Here is a 22,942-nt window from a genome sequence, read left to right as displayed (position 1 = left end):
AACTTCTTTAAAAAGTTATCTATACTTCTTTACCTCCAATGCCCTCTCAACTCCTACTTCCACCCCTTCACTGGAACCACTCCTACAAAATTGCCAAATCCAGTGTATATTCTGTCCTCATTATCCACAGTCTCTCAGCTTCTGATCACCTGACCACTCTTTCCTTGAAATACTTTCCTCTCCTGGCTCCTGTGACATCCACTCTCCTAGTCTCCTTTATTCATTAGAACTTACTTCCTCAGGAAAGTCTTTGCTGCCTGCTCTACTTAAAGTGGCCTCTGCCAATAATCCTTCACCTCATCATCCTGTGTGTTTCTTTACAGCAACTATCACGATTTTTAGTTAACTTATTTATTTGTATATTATTATTAGCCCTTCTGTGCTAGTTTATTTTTCGACCGTGTTTATTGTCTGCTTTCTATCGTTTCCTGAGAACACAGACTTTGTCCCTTGTCTTGTCTTTCTCTCGATCCTTTGTCTTGCTCACTGCTGGAATAGTGCCTGGTGCAGAGTAGTCACTCAGTAAATACTTAATGAATGAAAGAATGCAAGGCATTGGAGCTAGATCCACAAAACTTCCTCTCTTCCTTCCACATTTCAGACAACATGTTATCCTTTGGTGACATCGCTTCCCTTTATGTTCCCCCCTGCCCAAGACTTCCTTTGGTACTCATTTTAGCCAGATTTCAAGCTGCAGTCAAGTGTTAGCAAACAAGGTGGTATTTAAATTAGGATTTAATTCAAATCTCATAAGCTCCCTCATGGAAAGTCCCTTGAACCAAGCTCCCTTTATATTATTATCAATCATAGTTTCAGCCTTCAGAACCCTCTCGTGCATAGGTAAACCCACGTTGGTTCCAATACAGTATATTTTCAGTGGGTAGAAAGACTACAGAGGCTCTGGACTTAGTCAAAGATCTAGAAAGATCTTCATTTCTTTTTTAGGATCCAACTGGCTATCCCATCACAAAGTCTATAGAGTATTACACTAGATGTATACTCTTTTTATTTTATTTTTTTGAGACACAGTCTTGCTCTGTTGCCCTGGTACAGTGCAATGGCATCACTATAGCTCACTGCAATTTCCAATTCCTGGGCTCAAACAATCCTCCTGCCTCAGTCTCCTGGGTAGCTGGGACTGTAGGCACGAGCCATGATGCTCAACCAATTTTTCTATCTTTTCAGTAGAGACAGGGTCTTGCTGTTGCTCAGGCTGGTCTTGAACTCCTGAGCTTAAGCAATCCTCCCATCTCAGCCTCCCAGAGTACTAGGATTACAGGCATGAGTCACTGTACCCATGCCCATGAGATGTAAACTCTTTACTAAAAAATACAATTTTGGACAAATCTTCAACAACGGTTATCTGTCTACGAAAACATTCCCAAAATACAGACAGTACCACTCATCTACCTCTTTCTAACAACCTCTCAGCCTAGTAGTCATAGGAATGTTGTCTATCCACACTCACTTTACTATTTAGGAATGTGAAAATGTGCAAAACCCTATAGGTATGTTTGTGCTAATGTTAAGTTTATGTGTATAACTGTGGATGAATTCTAGTGGTCATCTGGTCAGGACTCAATTAGAGAAGAGAAAATTAAGATCCCGAGAAGTCAAGTAATTTTCCCAGGGTGATACAGTTAATAACAGGTCCTGTACTAGTAGTCACTTCTACTAATTTCTAGTCCTTGTTTCCTGCTCTATTCTAGAAATTATATTCCTTAATAGAAATCACCACATCTCTTTGTTATTATGTAAACCTATGTGCCTGTGTCAGTGAGCATGCATGTGAATGTCTACATGTCTACGTGTCTATCTGCAAGTATTTGTAAAGCATATCGCTGGGTGTTTATGCCTTTCTGCTAGAGAAACCTCTAGATAATTACATTTCTTTATGTCGGCACCAGCACAGAAGTCAGAAGAAGACCTTCTGAGTCAATCATTAATAAGCACTCTTGGCCCTTTGTCCAATCAGCTCTATTCTTGGGTCTTCAGGAAATGGGGCCAAATAATCAGGGTGGAACCAGAGTCTCCCAGGGTCAAACTTGGTTCCAGGGCAGTGAAAGCAACTAGAGATAAGGCTTTAAGAGGCAGTGACAGATCAGTAGTGGCTTGTCTCTGCAATGAGCATGTGCTCAAGCTAACATGGATACCATCTTGGTCTTCAGCCTAATCATTACATCCTATGATGCCAACAAGAAAGGTAAGTACTTCTCTAGCCTAATGTCCTGGAGAATACAAAGACAGGCCTGGAAAGCATTGGGGGTCTTTCTCACCAGATAGAGATATAGCTGATATCCAGCAAGCAATACTTTCTGGAAGTACTCCCATGCTATCCTTTCCTGTCTAAGTAGGACTACAATTTATTCAACCCAGAGAGATAGCTAAAGATAGTGTGAAGAGGATGAGACATCTTCAGAGAATATGATGCATTCTTTTGTCTTGTTCATGTAACTAACATTAAAAGTCCTTATGCTGTTAGATGGCTTTCTTTTCTACAGGGTACTCTCATAGTTTCAGTATTGTCATCACCTCAGACTCCCAAATTCACAACCCCTGATAATATGTTGCCTTTGTTTTTAAGGTAGTACATCCAAATAGTTAGATGGCAATGTTCTTGGGTGGGGACAGCTGAGGGAAGGAGTGATAAGGGGGTGGAGTGGCACCATTTGCTGCTCTTTGGTAACTGTTTATTTAAAACATGATTTTTCCCAGCCTGAGCAAGAGTGAGACCCTGTCTCTACTATAAATAGAAAGAAATTAATTGGTCAACTAAACATATATAGAAAAACTTAGCCGCGCATGGTGGCGCATGCCTGTAGTCCCAGCTACTCGGGAGGCTGAGGCAGGAGGATCGCTTGAGCCCAGGAGTTTGAGGTTGCTGTGAGCTAGGCTGACGCCATGGCACTCACTCTAGCCTGGGCAACAAAGGGAGACTCTGTCTCAAAAAAAAAAACATGATTTTTCAAATTTTCCTAAACATTTCATCTCTAAAATTAGCTAATCAGAGTTAAGGCCAAATACCATAAGGTGCAGTAGTAACAAAGTTAACAAATTAATTCACAACAGCCTGTGAACCATGTGCCAAAAAGCAGAAATAACTATGACCTATGGTTCTACAGAAACCTATAGAGAGATACCTTGTTTAAGGTTCGACTAAATCAGTTTTCAAAAGTTTTCTTTAATACAAGAAGGCAAATAGAACAGGAGGGAGGAGAGAAAATAAGCAGGTATACATATTTTACCTTATGTTAAAGGTAATGAGTTGGTTAGTCTTTCATTAGCTTTGTAACTTAACTTTATTTCACCTTTCTTTCTTCTAAAGGTAATGGATTAGTACTCAGAATTTGTTATACTAGGCTAACTCCTACTTGTACGTATTTGGCTGTGATTTTTTAAAGTCTTTTTAGGGAGTGCTTGATCTCCTCAGTTGCAAGTTTTATGAGCAAGAACTGCATTCTATTGCATCTTCCCCTCCAGTGCCCAGAATTCTAAAGAGTAAGTACCCAGTAAATTCTGACCTTCACCCCCTACCCCCACCAGACCTCAGAGATAGCAGTTGCCAAGTGGAACAGCTGCCTGAGCTCTTCCCAAAGGATGTGCCAAGCATCAGGGATTTGCTAACACAAGGTAGGGAATGGGCCCTTTCTGGAAAATCATGTTGCCATTCCAAGAAATTTTTATCTTTAAAAGACACCTTATCTGCTTGCTTCCTAGCCCATATCTCAAATATCCTATTTTAGAGATATGTATCCCCCCCAGGAGGCTTTTTGAAAACCAATTTTTTCATTAACTATTACCTAAGGCATGCCTATATAAATCAAACAGATGGAGATAAAGTAGGAGGCAGCACTTAATCCTCTGTGCATTAAAGAAAACAATCTATGAACATTTCTCTGTGCTGAATTTACTGCAGTCACCTATCTTCATGACACCCCTCGCAGGAAGGAAGAAAGGCAGGACTTGTATATTTAGTACCATGAACATATACTAAGGAAAAAGTAAACTATAAAGAGGAAACATGTAGCAGTGGAATTTAACAGTGGTCAGGAATGGAAATGGGTTACCTCGGCACCATTCAGATCAAGAATTACCTTCATTTTTCTGTCTGGCTTTTCTCCTTCTAGAAACTCACACAGAAATCAAAAGGGCAACATTCATCCAAAATCAGACTGTGGCTACTCTGCAGTGCCTTGCTTCTGAGAACAAAGTGAAAGTCAACCTTGTGTATTTGGAGAGAAAGCCAAAGGTTAAGCATATTCTAAAGAACCTACAAGTCATTGCTGTTTCCCACAGAAACAACTCTGCCTCCCCAAGCTGTCACCTAACCCTTACATCCAAGTTTCAGACTGGATCCCTTCTAACAGGCAAAGGTGAGATTGGAAAAGGAGATGGAGGTAGGCACTAACTTTTAGTTGATGTGCTTGAAGGCAGCTGGAGCGTATTAGCAGCTAAAGCCACAAGGAAATGGATCATCCCTACCTTGGACAAATCTATGTTCTCTCTGAGAATCAGTTTTCTAATATCTAAGGTCCCTTCTAGCCCTGATATACTGTGATTTTCATACGATCTCCATTTCTGAAGGATCTTATTTTGACAGTTTTTTAAAATTTTCTTTGTTTAGAATGCACACAGTAAAATATTCAAACAGCACAGATTTATAGTGAAAACTAAATCTCCCTCCTACTCCTGTCTCTCAATCCTGTAGTTCTCTATCCCTGAGAGAACCACTATTACCAACTTTCTATATTTCCGGCTGGGCGCGGTGGCTCACGCCTGTAATCCTAGCACTCTGGGAGGCTGAGGCGGACAGATTGCTCGAGGTCAGGAGTTCGAAACCAGCCTGAGCAAGCGCAAGACCCTGTCTCTACTATAAATAGAAATTAATTGGACAACTAATATATAGAGAAAAAATTAGCCAGGCATGGTGGTGCATGCCTGTAGTCCCAGCTACTGGGGAGGCTGAGGCAGCAGGATTGCTTGAGCCCAGGAGTTTGAAGTTGCTGTGAGCTAGGCTGACGCCACGACACTCACTCTAGCCTGGGCAACAAAGCGAGACTCTATCTCAAAAAAAAAAAACAAAAAACAAAAAAACTTTCTATATTTCCTTTCAGAAATACTCTAAGCACATACAAATCTTAAAGACATAAATGATAGCATACTATATACATTGTTCTGCACCTTGCTTTTTCCACTTAGCAACATATCTTATGGGTTGTTCAGTATCAATATGTATATATCTACCTCATTCTTTTTCTTTTCTTCCTCTCCTCTCCTCTCCTCTCCTCTCCTCTCCTCTCCTCTCCTCTCCTCTCCTCTCCTCTCTTCTTTTCTTTTCTTGACAGGATCTTACTCGATCACCCAGGCTAGAGTGCAGTGGTGTCATCATAGCTCACTGCAACCTCAAACTCCTGGGCTCAAGTGATCCTCCTACCTCAGCCTCCTGAGTAGCTGGGACTACAGGTGCACACTACCACAGCTGGCTATTTTTTTTCTATTTTTGGTAGAGATGGGGTCTTGTTCTTGCTCAGGCTAGTCTCAGGTTCCTGGCCTCAAGCAATCTTCCCTATCTATCTCATTCTTTCTTTTTAACAGTTGTACAGTATTCCATTGTATGGATCTAATTTATCCTACTAGTCCTTTGTTGACAGATATTTTGGTAGTTTCCAATCTTTTGCAAATACAAACAATGCTGCAAACAATGACTTTATACATTCTTCTTGTATACCTCCAATTTATCAATAAGATAAATTCCAAGAAGCAGGACTGCTGTGTCAAAGGTTTGATAGATATTGCTAAATTATCCTCCATAGGGGTGTTCCATTTTGCATTCCTACTCACACTGTGAGAATGCCTGTTCCCCCCCAGCTGCTGGGCAGTGGTTCTTGACCTCAGCCTTAAGTTTCCCTTGCTTCTGCCTTCCTTTCCTACTCTCACCCATTCTTTTTGTCAAATAATTTCTGATCAATAGATTGGTATAGACAATTCCCCTTTACGTACGGGCAGTCCCCTAGATGCTATTGCCATACTGCTGGAAAAATAAAATAACACTTGACACTGTCAGAGAAACTGTGTGTTCACAAGCAGAATAATGGGGAAAAAACTTTAAAAACTAGACTAGAGATTGGGAAATAAGTGGCCAGGCTCTCAGGATGTGGCCCCAGTACAGTAAATTATATATTCTCATGTGACTTGAATGTTTAGTTCACTTTATTATACTTTCTAAAATTCCAAAGTAATGATTTCTATGGAAAAAGGAAAAAAAACCTCTTAAAAACTCAAAAGCCTCTGGCAAGGTTTTGGGCTTTCAGTCACTCAACATTAATGAAAAGTAATTCGATCAAATAGTTCCTCTTAAGATATGACACCCTGCTTGACTCAGTGGCAGTTGTGACAGAGAATAGTGGACTTAAGTTATTTTGGAGTCTGGAGCAGTCTGGACAGAGTGAATACAGTGCTATGCATTGTGGGACTTAGGGCATTTAAGGGCATTAGCTCTTAGAAATTTGGGACAAGAAAAACTGAGAGGTTAAGGAAGAGGAGAGATGCCAAAGATCATCTGACCTCATTTAAAATTTTGCCTTTAGCTAGTCTTCCAAGAAAAAAGGAAGAAATTCTTCCTTTTTCCTACATGAAATGGGGGTTGGTTCCCACATCTAGAACTTAAGCTACTACACTGTACTATTTGAGCCATGCAAAGAGACTAAAGGGATGTTTGTGGATTAGTTTGGTGATATAGTCATCATTCACCATACAAGTCTATGAAACCACAATGATGAATTCTAAACAACTGATTTATAAATGGACTTTTGAGACAAAACCCCTTTTATAAGTTTGAAACTGCCTATTTTGAATTTAAACATACATTGAATACCAGGATATGACAGATCCCAAAAAGTTAGAAAAGTTACCAAAAAAATTACCCCCAAAAATTAGGTAAGTGGTCAAATTTACAAGGTCATAAATAGATGCCCCATGAGGTTATCACACTATGGATGAGATAGTCTGCATAGGAGATGTCCCAGAAACAGGCAGAAGACAGTTTATGAAAATGTCCTCAGAGTAAAGTAGGAATTTGATGCTGTAAAGATGAAAATGTTCTGCAACACAGATGGTCATCAGAAATAATATGGAACATAGAAAAAAGTTAGATTGGGATTGTTTGTTACTGTTTATGGAATCTGGCCAAGGAAAAGACCCCATATTATACAAATATTTTGAAATTTCCTTCTGGCACAGAAAGATAACTCATTAGGTCTTCTCTCTCTGTCTTTTTTGTTGTTGTTGTTAAGAGACAGGGTCTGGCTCTGTCACCCAGGCTGTGGCACAATCATAGCTCCCTGTAATCTCTAACTCCTGGGCTTAAGTGATCCTCCCACCTTAGCCTCCTGAACAGCTAGAACTACAGGTGCCCAACACCATGCCCAGCTAATTTAAAAAATTTTTTGTAGAGATAGGGTCTCACTATGTTGCCCAGGCTGGTCTGAACTCCTGGCCTCAAATAATCCTCCCATCTCTGCCTCCCAAAGTGCTGGGATTACAGGTGTGAGCCTAGTCACATTAGGTCTTTATCATTTATGATATAGTTTACACCGTCTAGATCCTACTGTTAGATTCTATGTTAATCAAGAAACTTTCTAATTATGAATTAAGTTTCACAGGAACCTGTATCTTTAGAATAGGGTACCAAGAAGAGCAAAATGTCCGATCTGATACATTTGACAGATATAGCCCCCTACGTAAATTTTTTAAATGTCATTTTAGTATACAGATTAGCTTTTTGGAATTTGATTAGCGTAAACCAATTTCAAAGGTCTGACTATCCCATGTGAAACTGTGGGTATAGGAGATATAATATCAAACTAGTGTTTCTTCTGATATTAATTATTACTTTTTTTTTTTTTCTGAGACACAGTCTCACTCTGTTGCCTGGGCTAGAGTGCCATGGCATCAGCCTAGCTCACAGCAACCTCAAACTCCTGGGCTTGAGCAACCCTACTGCCTCAGCCTCCCGAGTAGCTGGGACTACAGGCATGCACCACCATGCCTGGCTAATTTATATATATATATATATATATATATATATATATATATATATATATATATATATATATAGAGAGAGAGAGAGAGAGAGAGAGAGAGAGAGAGAGAGAGAGAGAGAGAGATTTTTTTAGTTGTCCAGCTAATTTTTATTTTTTTTAGTAGAGATGGGGTCTCACTCTTACTCAGGCTGGTCTTGAACTCCTGAGCACAAACCATCCACGAGCCTTGGTCTCCCAGAGTGCTAGGATTAAAGGTGTGAGCCACCACATCCAGCTTAATTATTACTTTTGACAAATTAATTTCTACACAGCTCAGTTTCTACAGCTACAAATGGGAATGAAGTGTTTATATTTACAAACTTGTTCCATCTTGATGCTCAGTTGCCTAGCAGACAAGACCTGAAAGAGATGAGTTGCTAACATGGCTGGACATTAATTTAGAAGCTAGGTAGAACTGAAAATATTTCACAATGACAGATGAAGCCTATTTAGTAGACTTTGAAGTAGTAGTTCCCAGGAGGTAGGCAGACATGCGACGTTGAAATACCATTACCCCTGTGGCTAGAGGGAAGAGTTCTTCTACTATGTTTCCCTCCTCTTTCAGTCATAATAGTTTGCAATGTGTTTTCACATGTGCTCTCTCATTTTTATTTGTTTCTGATCTTCATAACAGCTCTGCGAAATAGGTAGACCACGTTTTATTTTATCATAGCCATCTTACAGATAGGGAAACCAAAACTCAGAGAATTTATGTGACTTGTCCAAAGTGAGATTTGTTTATCTTCATCTCATCAGTCTCATAACTATGTACATATCACTTCAGAGAACTGACTGGCACTGTGCTGAAAATTTCCTTGTTTTTTCTTTTAAACCTGTTGATTTTATGTCAGTCTCTGCCTATCTTTGCCAACACTGTCTTCCTGATTAAACTGAAATCAGGGACTACTTCTTCCCTTGTAATTTCATGTACACTGCCTGGTGTTGTCACTGGTCTCTGTAGGAAAGAACTATCATTTTCACATGGACTTAATTAACAGATTAACTGCCATGTGAGTTGTATTTAATTCATGCTAGTTTTGAGCCCAGGGCCTGTGAAGTAACTCACACATCTCTTCACCTTGGGAGCTATGTGAACTATATTTTAAGTTGCATATAACTCATGCACAGAAAACAATTTAAAAAGCCACAAATTTTTCATTAAATTAGAAAGGATTGTTTTGTTTTCAAAGTTTTTATTGTATTTTTGTAATAAAATGCTGTGGCCCCAAGGAAAAATTCCTTTTCTAGTGTGGCAGTCAATGTGTTAAGACATGGAAGAGTAATTTAGAAAAGTCATTGGGCATGGTGGCTCATGCCTGTAATCCCAACACTTTGGGAGGCTGAGGGGGAAGGACTGCGAGGCCAAGAGTTTGAGACCAGCCTGGACAATAAAGTGAGACCTTGTCTCTACAAAAAAAATTTTTAAAACATTAGTTAGGCATGGTGGCACACACCTGTAGTCCCAGCTACTGGGACGCCTGAGGCAATGGGATTACTTGAGCCCAGGAGTTCAAGGATGCAGTAAGCTATTATCACACTACTGCACTCCAGTTTGTGCAACAGAATAAGCATCTATCAAAAGGGCCAGGCGCAGTGGCTCACGCCGTAATCCTAGCACTCTGGGAGGCCGAGGCAGGCGGATTGCTCAAGGTCAGGAGTTTGAAACCAGCCTGAGCAAGAGCGAGACTCCATCTCTACTATAAATAGAAAGAAATTAATTGGCCAACTAATATATATAGAAAAAATTAGCTGGGCACGGTGGCACATGCCTGTAGTCCCAGCTACTGGGGAGGCTGAGGCAGCAGGATTGCTTGAGCCCAGGAGTTTGAGGTTGCTGTGAGCTAGGCTGATGCCACGGCATTCACTATAGCCTGGGCAACAAAGCGAGACTCTGTCTCAAAAAAAAAAAAAAAGAGTCTATCAAAAGAAAGAAAGGATAGTGAGTGAGATGTGCACCATCTGGGGGATGGTCATGATGGAGACTCAGACTTTTGGGGGGAGGGGGGGAAATGGGCATTTATTGAAACCTTAAAATCTGTACCCCCATAATATACCAAAATAAAAAAAATAATTAAAAAAAAAAAAAGAAAGAAAGGAAGAAGAAAGAAAAGATCAAGTAGAACTTACAGACCTTAATTTAATAAGCAGTGATATGAGACCCTAAATATGGACCATGAACCACTGTCTGAATTGGATTAGATCAACTCTAGAGGTGAGTAAAGTTAGTTCCAGACTACAACCAAAATCCGTCTACTTCTCATCATTTCCACTGCTGGTGTTAATCACATCGTTTCTCATCTGGATTTCTGCAATAGCCTCCTAAGAGGGTTACCCTGCTTCTATCTTTGCCCACCACTAGCCCATTCCCAACACAGTAGCCCAGTAATTATTTAAAACTAAAGCTATATCCTGCCACTTCTCTGCTCAAAACCTTGCAACGGATCCCCATTCCAATCACAATAAAAACCAAATTCCTTGAACTGGCCTACAAGGCCTTAAATAATATGGGACTATTTCCTGTAGATTCTCATCTCCTACAATTGTTCCCCTTGCTCACTCCACTCCAGTCTCACTGGTTTCCTTGCTACTCCTCTAAAACTGTCATATGCCAGACACACTCTGCCCCAGGGACTTTACCCTCTGCCTAGGTCACTACTTCCCCAGGCATCTGCTTGCCTAATCTCCTTACTTCCTTCAAGTCTTGGCTCAATTCTCACCTTCTCACTGAGCCTATACTTCAGGTTGCTCATCCACATCCCTCAGACTACTCCCTTACTTAGCTCTATTTTTAAATTTTTAGCAGTACTTATCCACTTCTAATATACCATGAAATTTGTTATACTTACTGTTGTCTGCTTCTCCCTGCCTGCCCCCAGCCCTTCCTCCTCTTTGCCTACTCCCTTGCTAGAATGTATCCAACTGATACATACAAAATATGAAAGCATAATGAGACACCAGGGTTGAAAGAAAAAAAAAAGAAAAACAAAATACTAAAGCAGTGCCTGGCACATAAGTCTTGCTTTGTTGCCCAGGGTGGAGTGCAGTGGTGTCATCATAGCTCACTGCAGCCTCAAACACCTGGGCTCAAGTGATCCTCCTCCCCAGTCGCTAGGACTACAGGTGTGCACCACCACACCCATCTAATTTTTTAATTTTTTGTAAAGGGGGGGGTCTCTGTTGGTCTATGTTGCCAGGCTAGTCATAAACTCCTGGCCTCCAGCAATCCTCCTGCCTCGGCCTTCCAAAGTGCTGGGATTGTAGGTGTGAGCCACTGTGCCCAGCATAGATATTCTTCTTTTCTTTATTTTTTGGAGGCAAAGCCTCCCTATGTCACCCTAGTTAGGGTATAGTGGCATTATCATAGCTCACTGCAACCTCAAACTCCTGGACTCAAGCTATCCTCCTGCCTCAGTCTCCCGAGTAACTGGGACTACAGGTGTGCACCACCACACCTGGCTAATTTTTTCTATTTTTGGTAGAGGCGAGGTCTTGCTTTTGCTCAGGCTTAGATACTCATTTATAAACATTTGAAGAATGAATGAAATTGAGGAGTGTATGAAGCTGGATAGACTTTCCTTCTTTCAACTCTTCCTGCTTTCCCTAATCCCCTCTCAGAGTAGTTTACTTAGACTCCACTGGACCGACTTCCAGCAGTCATTCAGGCAAGTTATATTTCACGTTCTTCCTCGGACTTTGGAGCCACCTTTTTTAAAAGAAGGAAATGTTCAACAATGTTACGCCCTCCATCTTTATTGTTATTATGGCCTTAAGAATGATAGGCAAATGAGATACGGTCTACTCTTTCACTTTGATGCTATGTTAGGCAAAAGTTCCGTGAGGATTTAATCCATATATCTTATTAGTATCTCTATCCTCATTTATTCTTGGCATTATTTTGTGCTCACACCCTAAACCTATGGACAGACAGGTCAATGGAGCCACAATTAGAAGTTTAATATCAACTGGGTAGAGACAGAGTTTAGTGGGGTAAAGTAAGACAGGATAACATTTCTCCTAAAGCTGTGTACTCTCATTGTTTCTTTCTTGTTTTATAGCTTTTTTACCAGGGATCTCCCAATGTAAGGTCTATCCAGTGATCGGGGCTTCATCAGAGACTTTTTCCACCTCTACCAATTCCATTACTCCTGGGAATACAGAAGGAGAGAAAACTACAAGTATTGGTAATTTTTCTAGCCCCTTGAAAGAACAAGGTACAGAATAAATAGGAGTAAAACAAGACCAGAAATAAAAAGAAACATCTTTAGCCCCAATATTAGTCTGGGTCTCCTAGGATTTTCCTGGAGGTTACAGAGTTTATATTAGAAAACCATTCCATTTCTTATGGAAAAAGTCAGCTTCTCTATAAAGAAGATCTCAGAAATGTTTACAGTTTGACAACATCAATTGATCCTTTACCTCCATGCAAATGAGCTCATCTCATATCCAGATTTGGAGATAGAATAAATCATATTCATGTGGTAGGTAATTCTAGTCATTGCATTATAGATGGACACTATTTCAATACCATTGTATTTCAACAGTAGTTGTAACAGTAGTGACACCAAGAAAGTGCATGTTTTCATTTTCACTGTTTTTAGAAATAGTCCTCCCTAAATTGACCAGGACTCAAATTCTACAAGATTCTAGTTTGGGTTACAGCTCAGCTCTTACCAGGGGAAAAGTAAATATGAGATCAGTAATAACAAGATACGTATGAAGGCCGGGCGCTGTGGCTCACGCCTGTAATCCTAGCTCTTGGGAGGCCGAGGCGGGCGGATTGCTCAAGGTCAGGAGTTCAAAACCAGCCTGAGCAAGAGCGAGACCCCGTCTCTACTATAAACAGAAAGAAATTAATTGGCCAACTGATATATATATATAAAAAATTAGCCGGGCATAGTGGCACATGCCTGTAGTCCCAGCTACTCGGGAGGCTGAGGCAGAAGGATCACTCGAGCCCAGGAGTTTGAGGTTGCTGTGAGCTAGGCTGACGCCACGGCACTCACTCTAGCCTGGACAACAAAGTGAGACTCTGTCTCAAAAAAAAAAAAAAAAAAAGATACGTATGAGCTACTTGCCACCAGATTTGGCTTATGACCCAGAAGCAATGCCAATTCACATTTGCTGCTCCTATCCCCCACTAAAGCCAAGGGAAGCATAGGAAAGGTTATTTTCTAATCCCACAAAATCTGTCAGAGTAGAAAGGTAGGAACCCCGAGAGGGTTGATAGTGAAAATTACATTTAAACTCCTTGTATACCCGAGCCTTTTCTTCCTCTGAGAGCAGTGTAAGAATCAGCCCTACATGATTATGAAAAATCCCCAATTCCAGGGAAGGTGACTCGTTGAGAACAGGCTGCAAAAGAGGTTACAGCAGATCCTATGATGCCCACCCCACTACTGATTCTGAGTTTGAATTGGAAATTCAGCCTCTGCCTCTGGGTCAGGCTGTGCCCTAATATTAGTCTTCTGAGACAGCAGAACTTCAAGTCAAAGGGTCAATCTCTTCCCTCTCTTAAATTCTCTTTTCTCCCTCTTCCACTCATCTCTTTCCTTTAGACACAGATGAGAACCTAGAGAAGAGGAAGAAATGGAGTATTGTGGTCAAATTTCTGATTGCTGTCACATTGTTGCTCAGTGGAGTCGCCATTATAATATTTGTAATTTTTGAAGTCCCATGTCCTGTAAGTTTGCTAATGTTTTGGGTCCTTGACCTTGATCTATAAAGACTTCCTTCTGTTCCAGAGGCAGCTTGGCATAATCAGAAAAGCACAGACTTTGGAGTTTGGACAGATCTGCCACTCATACTCACTAGCTGAGTGGTTTTGGAAAAGTTGCTGAATTTTCCAACCTTAGTTGCCTTATCTGTAAAATAGGTATCATGATATTCACTTCTTATGGTAATTGTGAAGGTTGGGATACTGTGTAAAAGGTGCCTAGCACATAGGAGGTACTCATTAAATGCAAGTTCCTTTCCTCTGCTATACTTGACATTCTCTAGGAAGGATATAACCAATAGGCCTGAATATTTTCATTAGAATAGATGATTTCCTTTAAATTGCCTGACAGGTTTGGAAGATAATCAAATGCTTACAGGCCACTTGAAGTTAATACTAGTCATTTTCTCTCTTCAGTGTCAATGCTTAGGAGCCAGGAAGCTGTGCCAATGCCAGTGGTGGTGGAGAAAGCCAAAGAAAGGAGGCCAGAAACCTGGGACAGCTGAATCCCAGCGTGACTCTCAGCCTGAGAAGGAAAGTTTTCTCTGTGTGGTTTATGTGACTTGCTTAGAGACAAAGGCATTAACATATAAGTGCTGGGAGACAGGGAGCTACTTCAATTATGAAGCAGATGTGAATAATTCTTTTATATGTCAGGAAATGGGTAGGAATTTATATTTATATTTTCTTAACATTAGCCCAGCCATAACACAATAAGATGCTTATTGAATATACATATCTCTGGGCTCCAAATATACTGAATCTGAATGTTTAGGGTGAAGCCAGTATTCTTATTTTAAAGATTTTTTCAATAAGCTCCCCAAGTAGAGCTGGATTTATGGTGAAATCAATGAAGCTTAAGCTTCAGGACCTGCGGGCCCTTTCCAAGGTCTTTTATCCAATATTTTTTTTTTTTTTTTTTTTGAGACAGAGTCTCGCTTTGATGCCCAGGCTAGAGTGAGTGCCGTGGTGTCAGCCTAGCTCACAGCAACCTCAAACTCCTGGGCTCAAGCAATCCTGCTGCCTCAGCCTCCTGAGTAGCTGGGACTACAGGCATGCGCCACCATGCCTGGCTAATTTTTTCTGTATATATTATTTGGCCAATTAATTTCTTTCTATTTATAGTAGAGACGGGACCTTCCTCTTGCTCATGCTCAGGTTGGTTTCCAACTCCTGACCTTGAGTAATCCACCCGCCTCGGCCTCCCAGAGTGCTAGGATTACAGGCATGAGCCACCACGCCCGGCCCTTTTATCCAATTTTGTATTTTTAAAATTTGTATTATTTTTATTTAAGAAGTTTCCCCAAAATTGCAAGAGCTTCAGAACCCACAACATATGTATCCATCCCTGTCCCTAGGTAACTCTTATATACAACAAAGTTTAGGAACCACCACACTTGAACACAATTTGAAGACTTGGCAAAGTAGTATGGCCATACTACCCTTAATGCACCTGATCTTGGAAGTTAAACAGGGCTGGGCCTGGTTAGTACTTGTATGGGAGACCACTTGGGCATACTAGATGCTGTAGGCTTCAAAGGGGGGGGGGAAGGCTTGGCAAAGCAACCTCCTTCCCTCACCTTGGGTTTCCTGACAAGATTATAAATTAATAGTGCCCTTTGGTGTCTAAAATTGACACTACATCATTGGCTCAGCATGGCTGCTTTAAATCCAGTTTCCCCAGCAGGAGTGGAGTTGGCTTTTGAATATCAGAAATTGATGGGCATTTTCTCTAAAATATCTACAATACTCACTAAGGCAAAGAGTTTAGGTTTCTAATACTTTTAAAATTAAACAAGGTGTCCACTTTTGTAGAATTATAGCACTGAGAATGGGTCTCAAAGATTATTTAGTCTAGGATGGTACACATGCTGCTACTCTTGAATTATATGTCAAATGTACATATCAATAGTCAAGCCCAACACCCTTTCCACCCAGGCCTGCCATCAGAATTTTTCTTATCACAGTGCTTCAGGCACCCACTGCTAACTTATTTTTTTTCTCTGTTCTAGGTTAATATTCTTTATAATCCTATTTCTTCTAATATTGGATGATGACCCCATATAAATTAGCATGATTTTATTTTATTTTAAAAAGCTTACAATGGCATTCTTTTTTATTTTATTTTATTATTTATTATTATTATATATATTTTTTGAGACACAGTCTCACTCTGTCACCTGGGCTAGAGTGTCGTGGCATCAGTCTAGCTCACAGAAACCTCAAACTCCTGGGCTCAAGCAATTTTCCTGCCTCAGCCTCCCGAGTAGCTGAGTTTACAGGCCCATGCCACCATGCCTGGCTAATTTTTCTATTTTTAGTAGAGACAGGGTTTCCCTCCAGCCTAGGCTGGTCTAGAAATCCTGACCTCAAGCAATCCTCCTGCTTCATACTCCCAGAGTGCTAGGATTACAGGCATGAGCCACTGTGCCCAGCCAAATTAGTATATTATCACAGGTATATTTTTAATTCTTTACTCCAATCAATAGTATTATTTCTATACAACATTAGAAGAAATAGGCCTGAAGGGGACTAAATGTCTAGTCCAGAATTAGTTACCCATTGTAGCAGCAACTCTGACTGGACTTCTAGAATATAATAGGCTACAAAATGACAAAGGAATTATAAAATTAGTAATAAGGTAGCAATTTTATACACTTTACATCATTTGGGCCTCACAAAAACCCTGGAAGGTAGCCAGGGCAGGTATTTACATATTACTAATACTTGATTAGAGGCTTAGAGAGGTTATGTGACTTTTCCAAGGTCATATATCTGGTAGTAACAGAACTAGAATCCAAGTCTTTTGTTATAATTCCTATAGTGAATTAAAAGAATATCACCAGCTCATTCATCTATTCCACAAAATTTTACTAAAAGCTGTGTGCCAGCTGGGTGCAGTGGCTCACGCCTGTAATCCTAGCACTCTGGGAGGCCAAGGCGGGAGGATTGCTCAAGGTCAGGAGTTCAAAACCAGCCTGAGCAAGAACCAGACCCCATCTCTACTAAAAATAGAAAGAAATTAATTGGCCAACTAAACATATATAGAAAAAATTAGCCGGGCCTGGTGGCGCATGCTTGTAGTCCCAGCTAATTGGGAGGCTAAGGCAGTAGGATTGCTTGAGCCCAGGAGTTTGAAGTTGCTGTGATCTAGGCTGATGCCACGGCACTCTAGCCTGGGCAACAGAGTGAGACTCTGTCTCAAAAAAAAAATAAAATAAATAAAGCTGTGTGCCAAGTACCCTGCCTTCAAGAGGCTTACAGTTTAGTTGGGAAAAAAACTCAGCAACCACAAAAACTTAATTATGTTCATAACAGTTCAGTATTTAGGAAGTACATACAAAATTAGATGGGGCATAAAGCATAGGGAGGGTGGAATGGGATTATTAAAAATATTTGGTTCACATAGACCCAAATCTCTCTTTTCAAAATGTAATAAGATTGTGTGGGACTAATTCAAGGAAAGCAATAGAATCCCTGTGCGTCTGAGATTCAAACCAGCTGCATATTCAGGGCCTTTTTCATTCAAAGCAAAAAGGTCAAGCAGAGGGTAAATGGGCACTTTACTAGTAATAGGTTATAGGTTCCAACCAATTGTAGGTTCTCATACATATATACGCCTTGCTTGTACTTTCACAGTATAACTATGAGTAACAAAGGCAAAAGTAAGTGTACTTAGAATTACATGGGTATTTTCCAAGATCAGATGAGATTGGGCGTGTTCAGGGTGGCATGGCTGTAGACAATATGAGTATTTTTGCTTAGCTATCCCTTTGTTGGCACATGAAGAAGTATCCATTTGTATCCTTCTTTATCATTCGTATTTCCTTTCAATCTCTAGGTTGGACAAGATGCTCCCAACTCATCAAACTCAAAGAAAACTGCAGGGATCACTGTTATCCACCAGACATACTTCTGAAAAGCTTTGCTCTGCCTCACACATTGAATGAATGATACTACACTGTCTTCTCCCTATTATCAACAGGGGCAGATTCTGGCCAATTTTACACTTGTGTCTTCAGTGGGGACATTATAATCAAACAGAAATTCCAGAAAGGGAGAACCTGGGCTAACCCTCATGCCACTGCTTCTGACTTAGCCACAAGCCTCTGTGATTAACTTTGTATATTTAAAAAATGGATATCTTTCTATCCCCTCAAATGAAAACAAAAGGCCTTCCCTCCAAGTACTATGGATGGACCTTATTGCTCTCTTTGACAAAAGACTTAAACACAGCTGCCAAGGAACAAGGGCAGCTGTTGATGTGACACAGCTTTCAACTCCTCTGTTATCCTCAGCTGACTTCACGCTCACTGGCTCTCAACTAGCTTATGGTGGGGTTCCTGCTTTCCCTGATTGACATTCATAAGTGTCTATGATTTACCTTCTGCCACTACATGTAGTTATCAACACAGTGGTGAAAGGAACTTTACCCTAAGCATTCTAAAAGTCCTCTTCATAAGTCATCCCAAAACGGTTTAGAAACTACAGACAAATAGTACCCAAATGAAGTCTCCTAACAATCCAGAATTCCTAAAGTGGGTCTGGTATTATATCCTAGTTTAATAGGGAGCCGAATACATTTTGGATAAGGATTCCAGAGCAAAATGATTATGATGATGCTCTTTCTCACAGGGGCATAACTACGAGTCATATCTGATCTGGTTAAATAGGAGTTGGGTAAGAAAGTGGAAACAGCTGATCACCAAAGAGTGTTTAGGTGAAAAAGGGAATGGGAGGAGAGATAAGACAGGGTGTGGGTCTACTTTTTCATAAGAGTCTGAAACCATTTCATTTTGGTGAAATGTGCCTGTTTCTAAGTAATTACTTTCTTACTTCTCTACTTCAAGTACTGTCCAAAAAAGTGATTCTTAAAACAATACCAACAGGGGAACACCTGACCCTAAGGCTTGAGTTAATATTCAAGTTGAACCTTAAAGAGATAGAACAGATGCAAAGCATGGATGATGATAACTTTCAAGGAAGCCCTAAGGAACCTCTAAATTTCCACAGAGCACAGTTTGAAAATACAGTAGAGAGGGAAAAGCACTGGAGTTAGCTTTTGGATAAATGAGTATATTATTTGCATTCTGCCACTGATTCACAACATTGCCTCAAGTTTATCCTGCCATCTGTGGTTTAGTTTGACCATAAAATAGAGGAGGAAATGCTTGTTCTTTCCCAGGACTACTAGAGAGGATGATTACAAGCACTATGTATTCAGAAGCTCTTGGTCCAAGACAAATGCCTGCATTCATCCCCATCCTTCCCAGCCTCCTCCACCACAGAATGTCCTTTAATCCAGAAACATGAGATTTCCAGGAGATGAAACACGTGGCAAAGTCTACACTCATCAACTCTTGGGCAACAGTATAATTCGGGTAACATTTGTACTGACTTTATGGAAAATCACTGACAAAATTGGCCTCATACTTGCACATGCCTGTAATCCTAGCACTTTGGGAGGCCAAGGCAGGAGGATCACTTGAGGTCATGAGTTCAAGACCAGCCTGAGCAAGAGTAAGACCCCATCTCTACAAAAATTAGCTGGGCCTGGTAGCACTCGCCTGAAGTCCCAGCTACTTAGGAGGTTGAGGCAGGAGAACTGCTTGAGCCCAAGAATTTGAGATTGAGGTGAGCTATGATAATGCCACTGTACTCTACCTGGGGTGACACAGTGAGATTCTGTCTCAAAAAAAAGGAAGAAATTCACTGACAAAATCAAAATTGTTTATTTGGCTTTGGGGACAACTTGTTTCCCCTTAGAAAGCAAGACCCCTCTGAAGATTTTCTGACTCCCTCATCAATTAACAACTCTGAATCCTATATTCCCTTACCAGTGGAGATTTTTGAAATCTAAGAGATGAGAGAGATGGCAGAGAAGGGAGAACTCCTGTGTGGGCTTTGGGATGTGTACTTGAGTCTACAGATCACTTCAAAGCTGGCACAATTCTTGGTGTCACCATTATATACATATATATATATATTTTGGAGACAGAGTCTTGCTTTGTTGTCCAGGCTAGAGTGAGTGCCATGGCGTCAGCCTAGCTCACAGCAACCTCAAACTCCTGGGCTCAAGCAATCCTACTGCCTCAGCCTCCCGAGTAGCTTGGACTACAGGCATGTGCCACCACGCCTGGCTAATTTTTTTCTATATATTTTTACTTGGCCAATTGATTTCTTTCTATTTTTAGTAGAGACGGGGTCTAGCTCTTGCTCAGGCTGGTTTCGAACTCCTGACCCTGAGTGATCCTCCTGCCTCGGCCTCCCAGAGTGCTAGGATTACAGGTGTAAGCCACCGCACCTGGCCTTTTTTACTCTTTTTATACTTCTTCTCTACCTGTGAAAGATATACCTGTAATCTTAAAAATCAAAGTTACCTAGGACTCTGGATCTCTGACAGGTCTGAGCAGTTCATTGGCATCCTTGCTTTTCTGTACCTTCAGGCTAGTGCAATGGTAGACTTAGGGATGGCACTAGCCTTAAACATTCTTTCCCCCAACCCCTACCCCTTCTTATTTTGGACCTTTTTTAAGCACTGTCCAGCAAATTCTGACTGAGAGAGCATGTTTCCTATGTTTATGTCCAGAACTGCCATTTTCCAAGGAAGAGCTGCTGTATGTACTTATGACTATGGGCCAAAAGAAATCTTTTTTTTTTGCCTTGGACAGTTTGAGAGCCCTTTGACCCTGTCCTCCCCTCATACTCTTGCACTCTACTTCTCTCCTCCCACTTTCAGAAAGGATTATATTTCCAGAGTTCACACAATGTCCCTCATATTGCCTTTATCTTTTTATGTGTACTTTCTGGTTATTCTGCTTGAAGCCTGTAGTGTCTGTGTTAATTTGTATATCTCTACATTACTTTGCATCAACAAAGCACCAAGTTCACTATAGACACTCAAAAAATTTGTTGATAATGTCATATCACCAAATAAATAGCTGAGGGTAGCATATATGACCTCCTAGAAGAAAATGACTTTTATATCAAAGTTGCTATCAGTTTCTAGGGAGAAGCAAATCAATGAGGGGCCATATTTTAATTGTTGCTAACACTTCAGTTCATTCTCTCTGGACTTATATTATTTTCTAGACTTATTATATTATTTTTTCCTCATATTTCATTATCTCTTCCTCTTCCTTTTCCTCATTATTTCAGCTAGTACTTTTCTTTTTTCTTTCCTTTTCTTTCCCTATTCAATGACCTCATTTGTCAGTCATCAATTCTAAAAATTTCCCTTCATCTGAGTTACCAGTGAACTTGGATACATGTCTATACTGAAATTTCAGGTCCAAAAAGTCTTTCCTTCTACCCAACCCGCCTTCCCTTGGTGCGGAGTAGCAACAGGTGTGCCTTGGAGCTTTATTGGACCTCTAGGAACTTTCATTGGACTCTTGTGAATTTGCACCATCCAGTGGCTGAAGTTGCTAACTGCATCCTCTGAAAAAAGGCAATGGTGTAAACAAATGTAAATTAGATTAACAAATCATGACAAATGTGAAGTTTGTATTACTACCCCAAGGAGAACAATCATTCATAACAGTCAAATCGTGTTCTATTTTAAGTCTTATTTACTAAAATTTAAAATTGGATGGAGAATGATATGTTTAGAGGTTTGGTGTTATGGCCTTTGCAGAATAAGATGATGCCCAGAAGACTCTTCAAGGATTAAGTCAGTTCACTACTTCTCCCTAATGTACCAGAAAAGAAGAATAAACAGTGCAGGCGATAGGGTAAAGTCCTTATAGCCTCTAGAAGAATCAAACATTCTATAGAAAAGACACTGAATTTGAAGACTGATAAAAGTATATACATGAGATAATATCAGACAGCAGTTCATTTCTTTTACAGTGAATATACTTGGACGTGTCTATGTCTAGGGCATATGCCAAAGAGTAGAATTCATAAGTTATAGGATACATATATCTTCAACTTTGCTAGATTGCACATGGCTCTCTAAAGTAGTTGTACTAAATTATAGAGTACTACCAGCAGTAAAGAGAGTCCCCATATTCCACAACCTCCCCAACTTGGAAATCTCAGACTTTAAAATTTTTGCCACTCTGATAGCTATGAAATATTATGTTATTGTTGTTCTTATGTACATTTCTTGACTAAAAATAAAGTTGAGCACCTTTGCATATATTTATTTGCCATTAGGTTTTCTTTTGCTTGCTAATTAACCTCTCCCTATTTTTCTACTGGGTTGTTGGTCTTTTTTTTTTTTATGTTTAACTATTTATTAGAAAGGCTATTACCTGTTAGTTTTTTCTATTGAGTTGCAGAATTCCTGTAATCCTGAATATACTCCTGGACACTAATCCTTTGTGAAAAATCTTACAATCCAAAGTGTATTTCTAATACAAGATTCCTTAACGTATGGATTTACATATAAATAAACAACTGTTGAGGTTCTGGGAGTCCCATTTGGCTCCAAGAATTTGTTTTCATTTTGCCTTCTATGGCTGCATGTAAAAAGCTATTGATAGGCCTGGTGTGGTGACTCAGGCCTGTAATCCTAGGGCACTCCGGGAGGCCAAGGTGGGAGGACAACTTGAGCTCAAGAGTTCTAGACCAGTCTGAGCAAAAGTGAGACCTCATCTTTTAAATAAACTAATTAATTAATTAATTAAAAGTTATTGATGCTTATGCCTGAAAGTCCTACAAAACCACATATACTTCTCAGAAAGACTTCAAGGTCTCCCATCTTGAAGAACTCTGCTTTGCTGATGCAGACACTTAAATGACAAAATAAGGTAATTGGGTCCTCAGCATATTCCAATTCTGTTCTTCATGGTAGCAAGAGAAAAAAAGCAACTCTCAAGAAAGTAATAGTGTCTGTCATTGCCTTATTCTGAAATTAAACCAGCTAAATGATGCACAGGTTCAATTTCGGAATGACTTATTTAGATTTTATTTTCCTCAACATCTATGATGAATCCATAATGTTGAAAAGAATTGCAAAATGCAGTAATATCTACACTCCTGGGCCTTTTACCCATTAAAAAGCTCTGAGTTTGCCAGGGTAAGCCATGAAGTACCTTTGCCCAACATTTGTGTCTTAGCACAACAAAAACTTTAGCAAAACAGACAATTGGTGTGCCAGAGCAACACTGCAATTAGGGAGGTCTGTCTGGCCTCCTCTTCA

General features: G+C 40.2%; 2 protein-coding genes across 6 annotated transcripts in view; one reads left to right on the top strand and one right to left on the bottom strand.

Moving 5' to 3' along the window:
* ACACA (acetyl-CoA carboxylase alpha) overlaps window positions 1–22,942 on the bottom strand; it is a 292,538-nt gene that overhangs the window by 256,252 nt on the left and 13,344 nt on the right. The window lies entirely within an intron of this gene.
* On the top strand, window positions 1,817–21,939 carry C18H17orf78 (chromosome 18 C17orf78 homolog). The gene is made up of 7 exons (XM_012780788.2): window positions 1,817–2,203; window positions 3,544–3,630; window positions 4,128–4,373; window positions 12,137–12,262; window positions 13,637–13,761; window positions 14,212–14,343; window positions 17,636–21,939. The coding sequence occupies exons 1-7, from the start codon at window positions 2,146–2,148 to the stop codon at window positions 17,711–17,713; spliced, it is 852 nt and encodes a 283-aa protein (XP_012636242.2). The 5' UTR covers window positions 1,817–2,145; the 3' UTR covers window positions 17,714–21,939.

This window comes from Microcebus murinus, chromosome 18, assembly GCF_040939455.1.
Source record: "Microcebus murinus isolate Inina chromosome 18, M.murinus_Inina_mat1.0, whole genome shotgun sequence".
Taxonomy (NCBI): domain Eukaryota; kingdom Metazoa; phylum Chordata; class Mammalia; order Primates; family Cheirogaleidae; genus Microcebus; species Microcebus murinus.
This window is presented reverse-complemented; position numbering and strand designations above follow the sequence as displayed.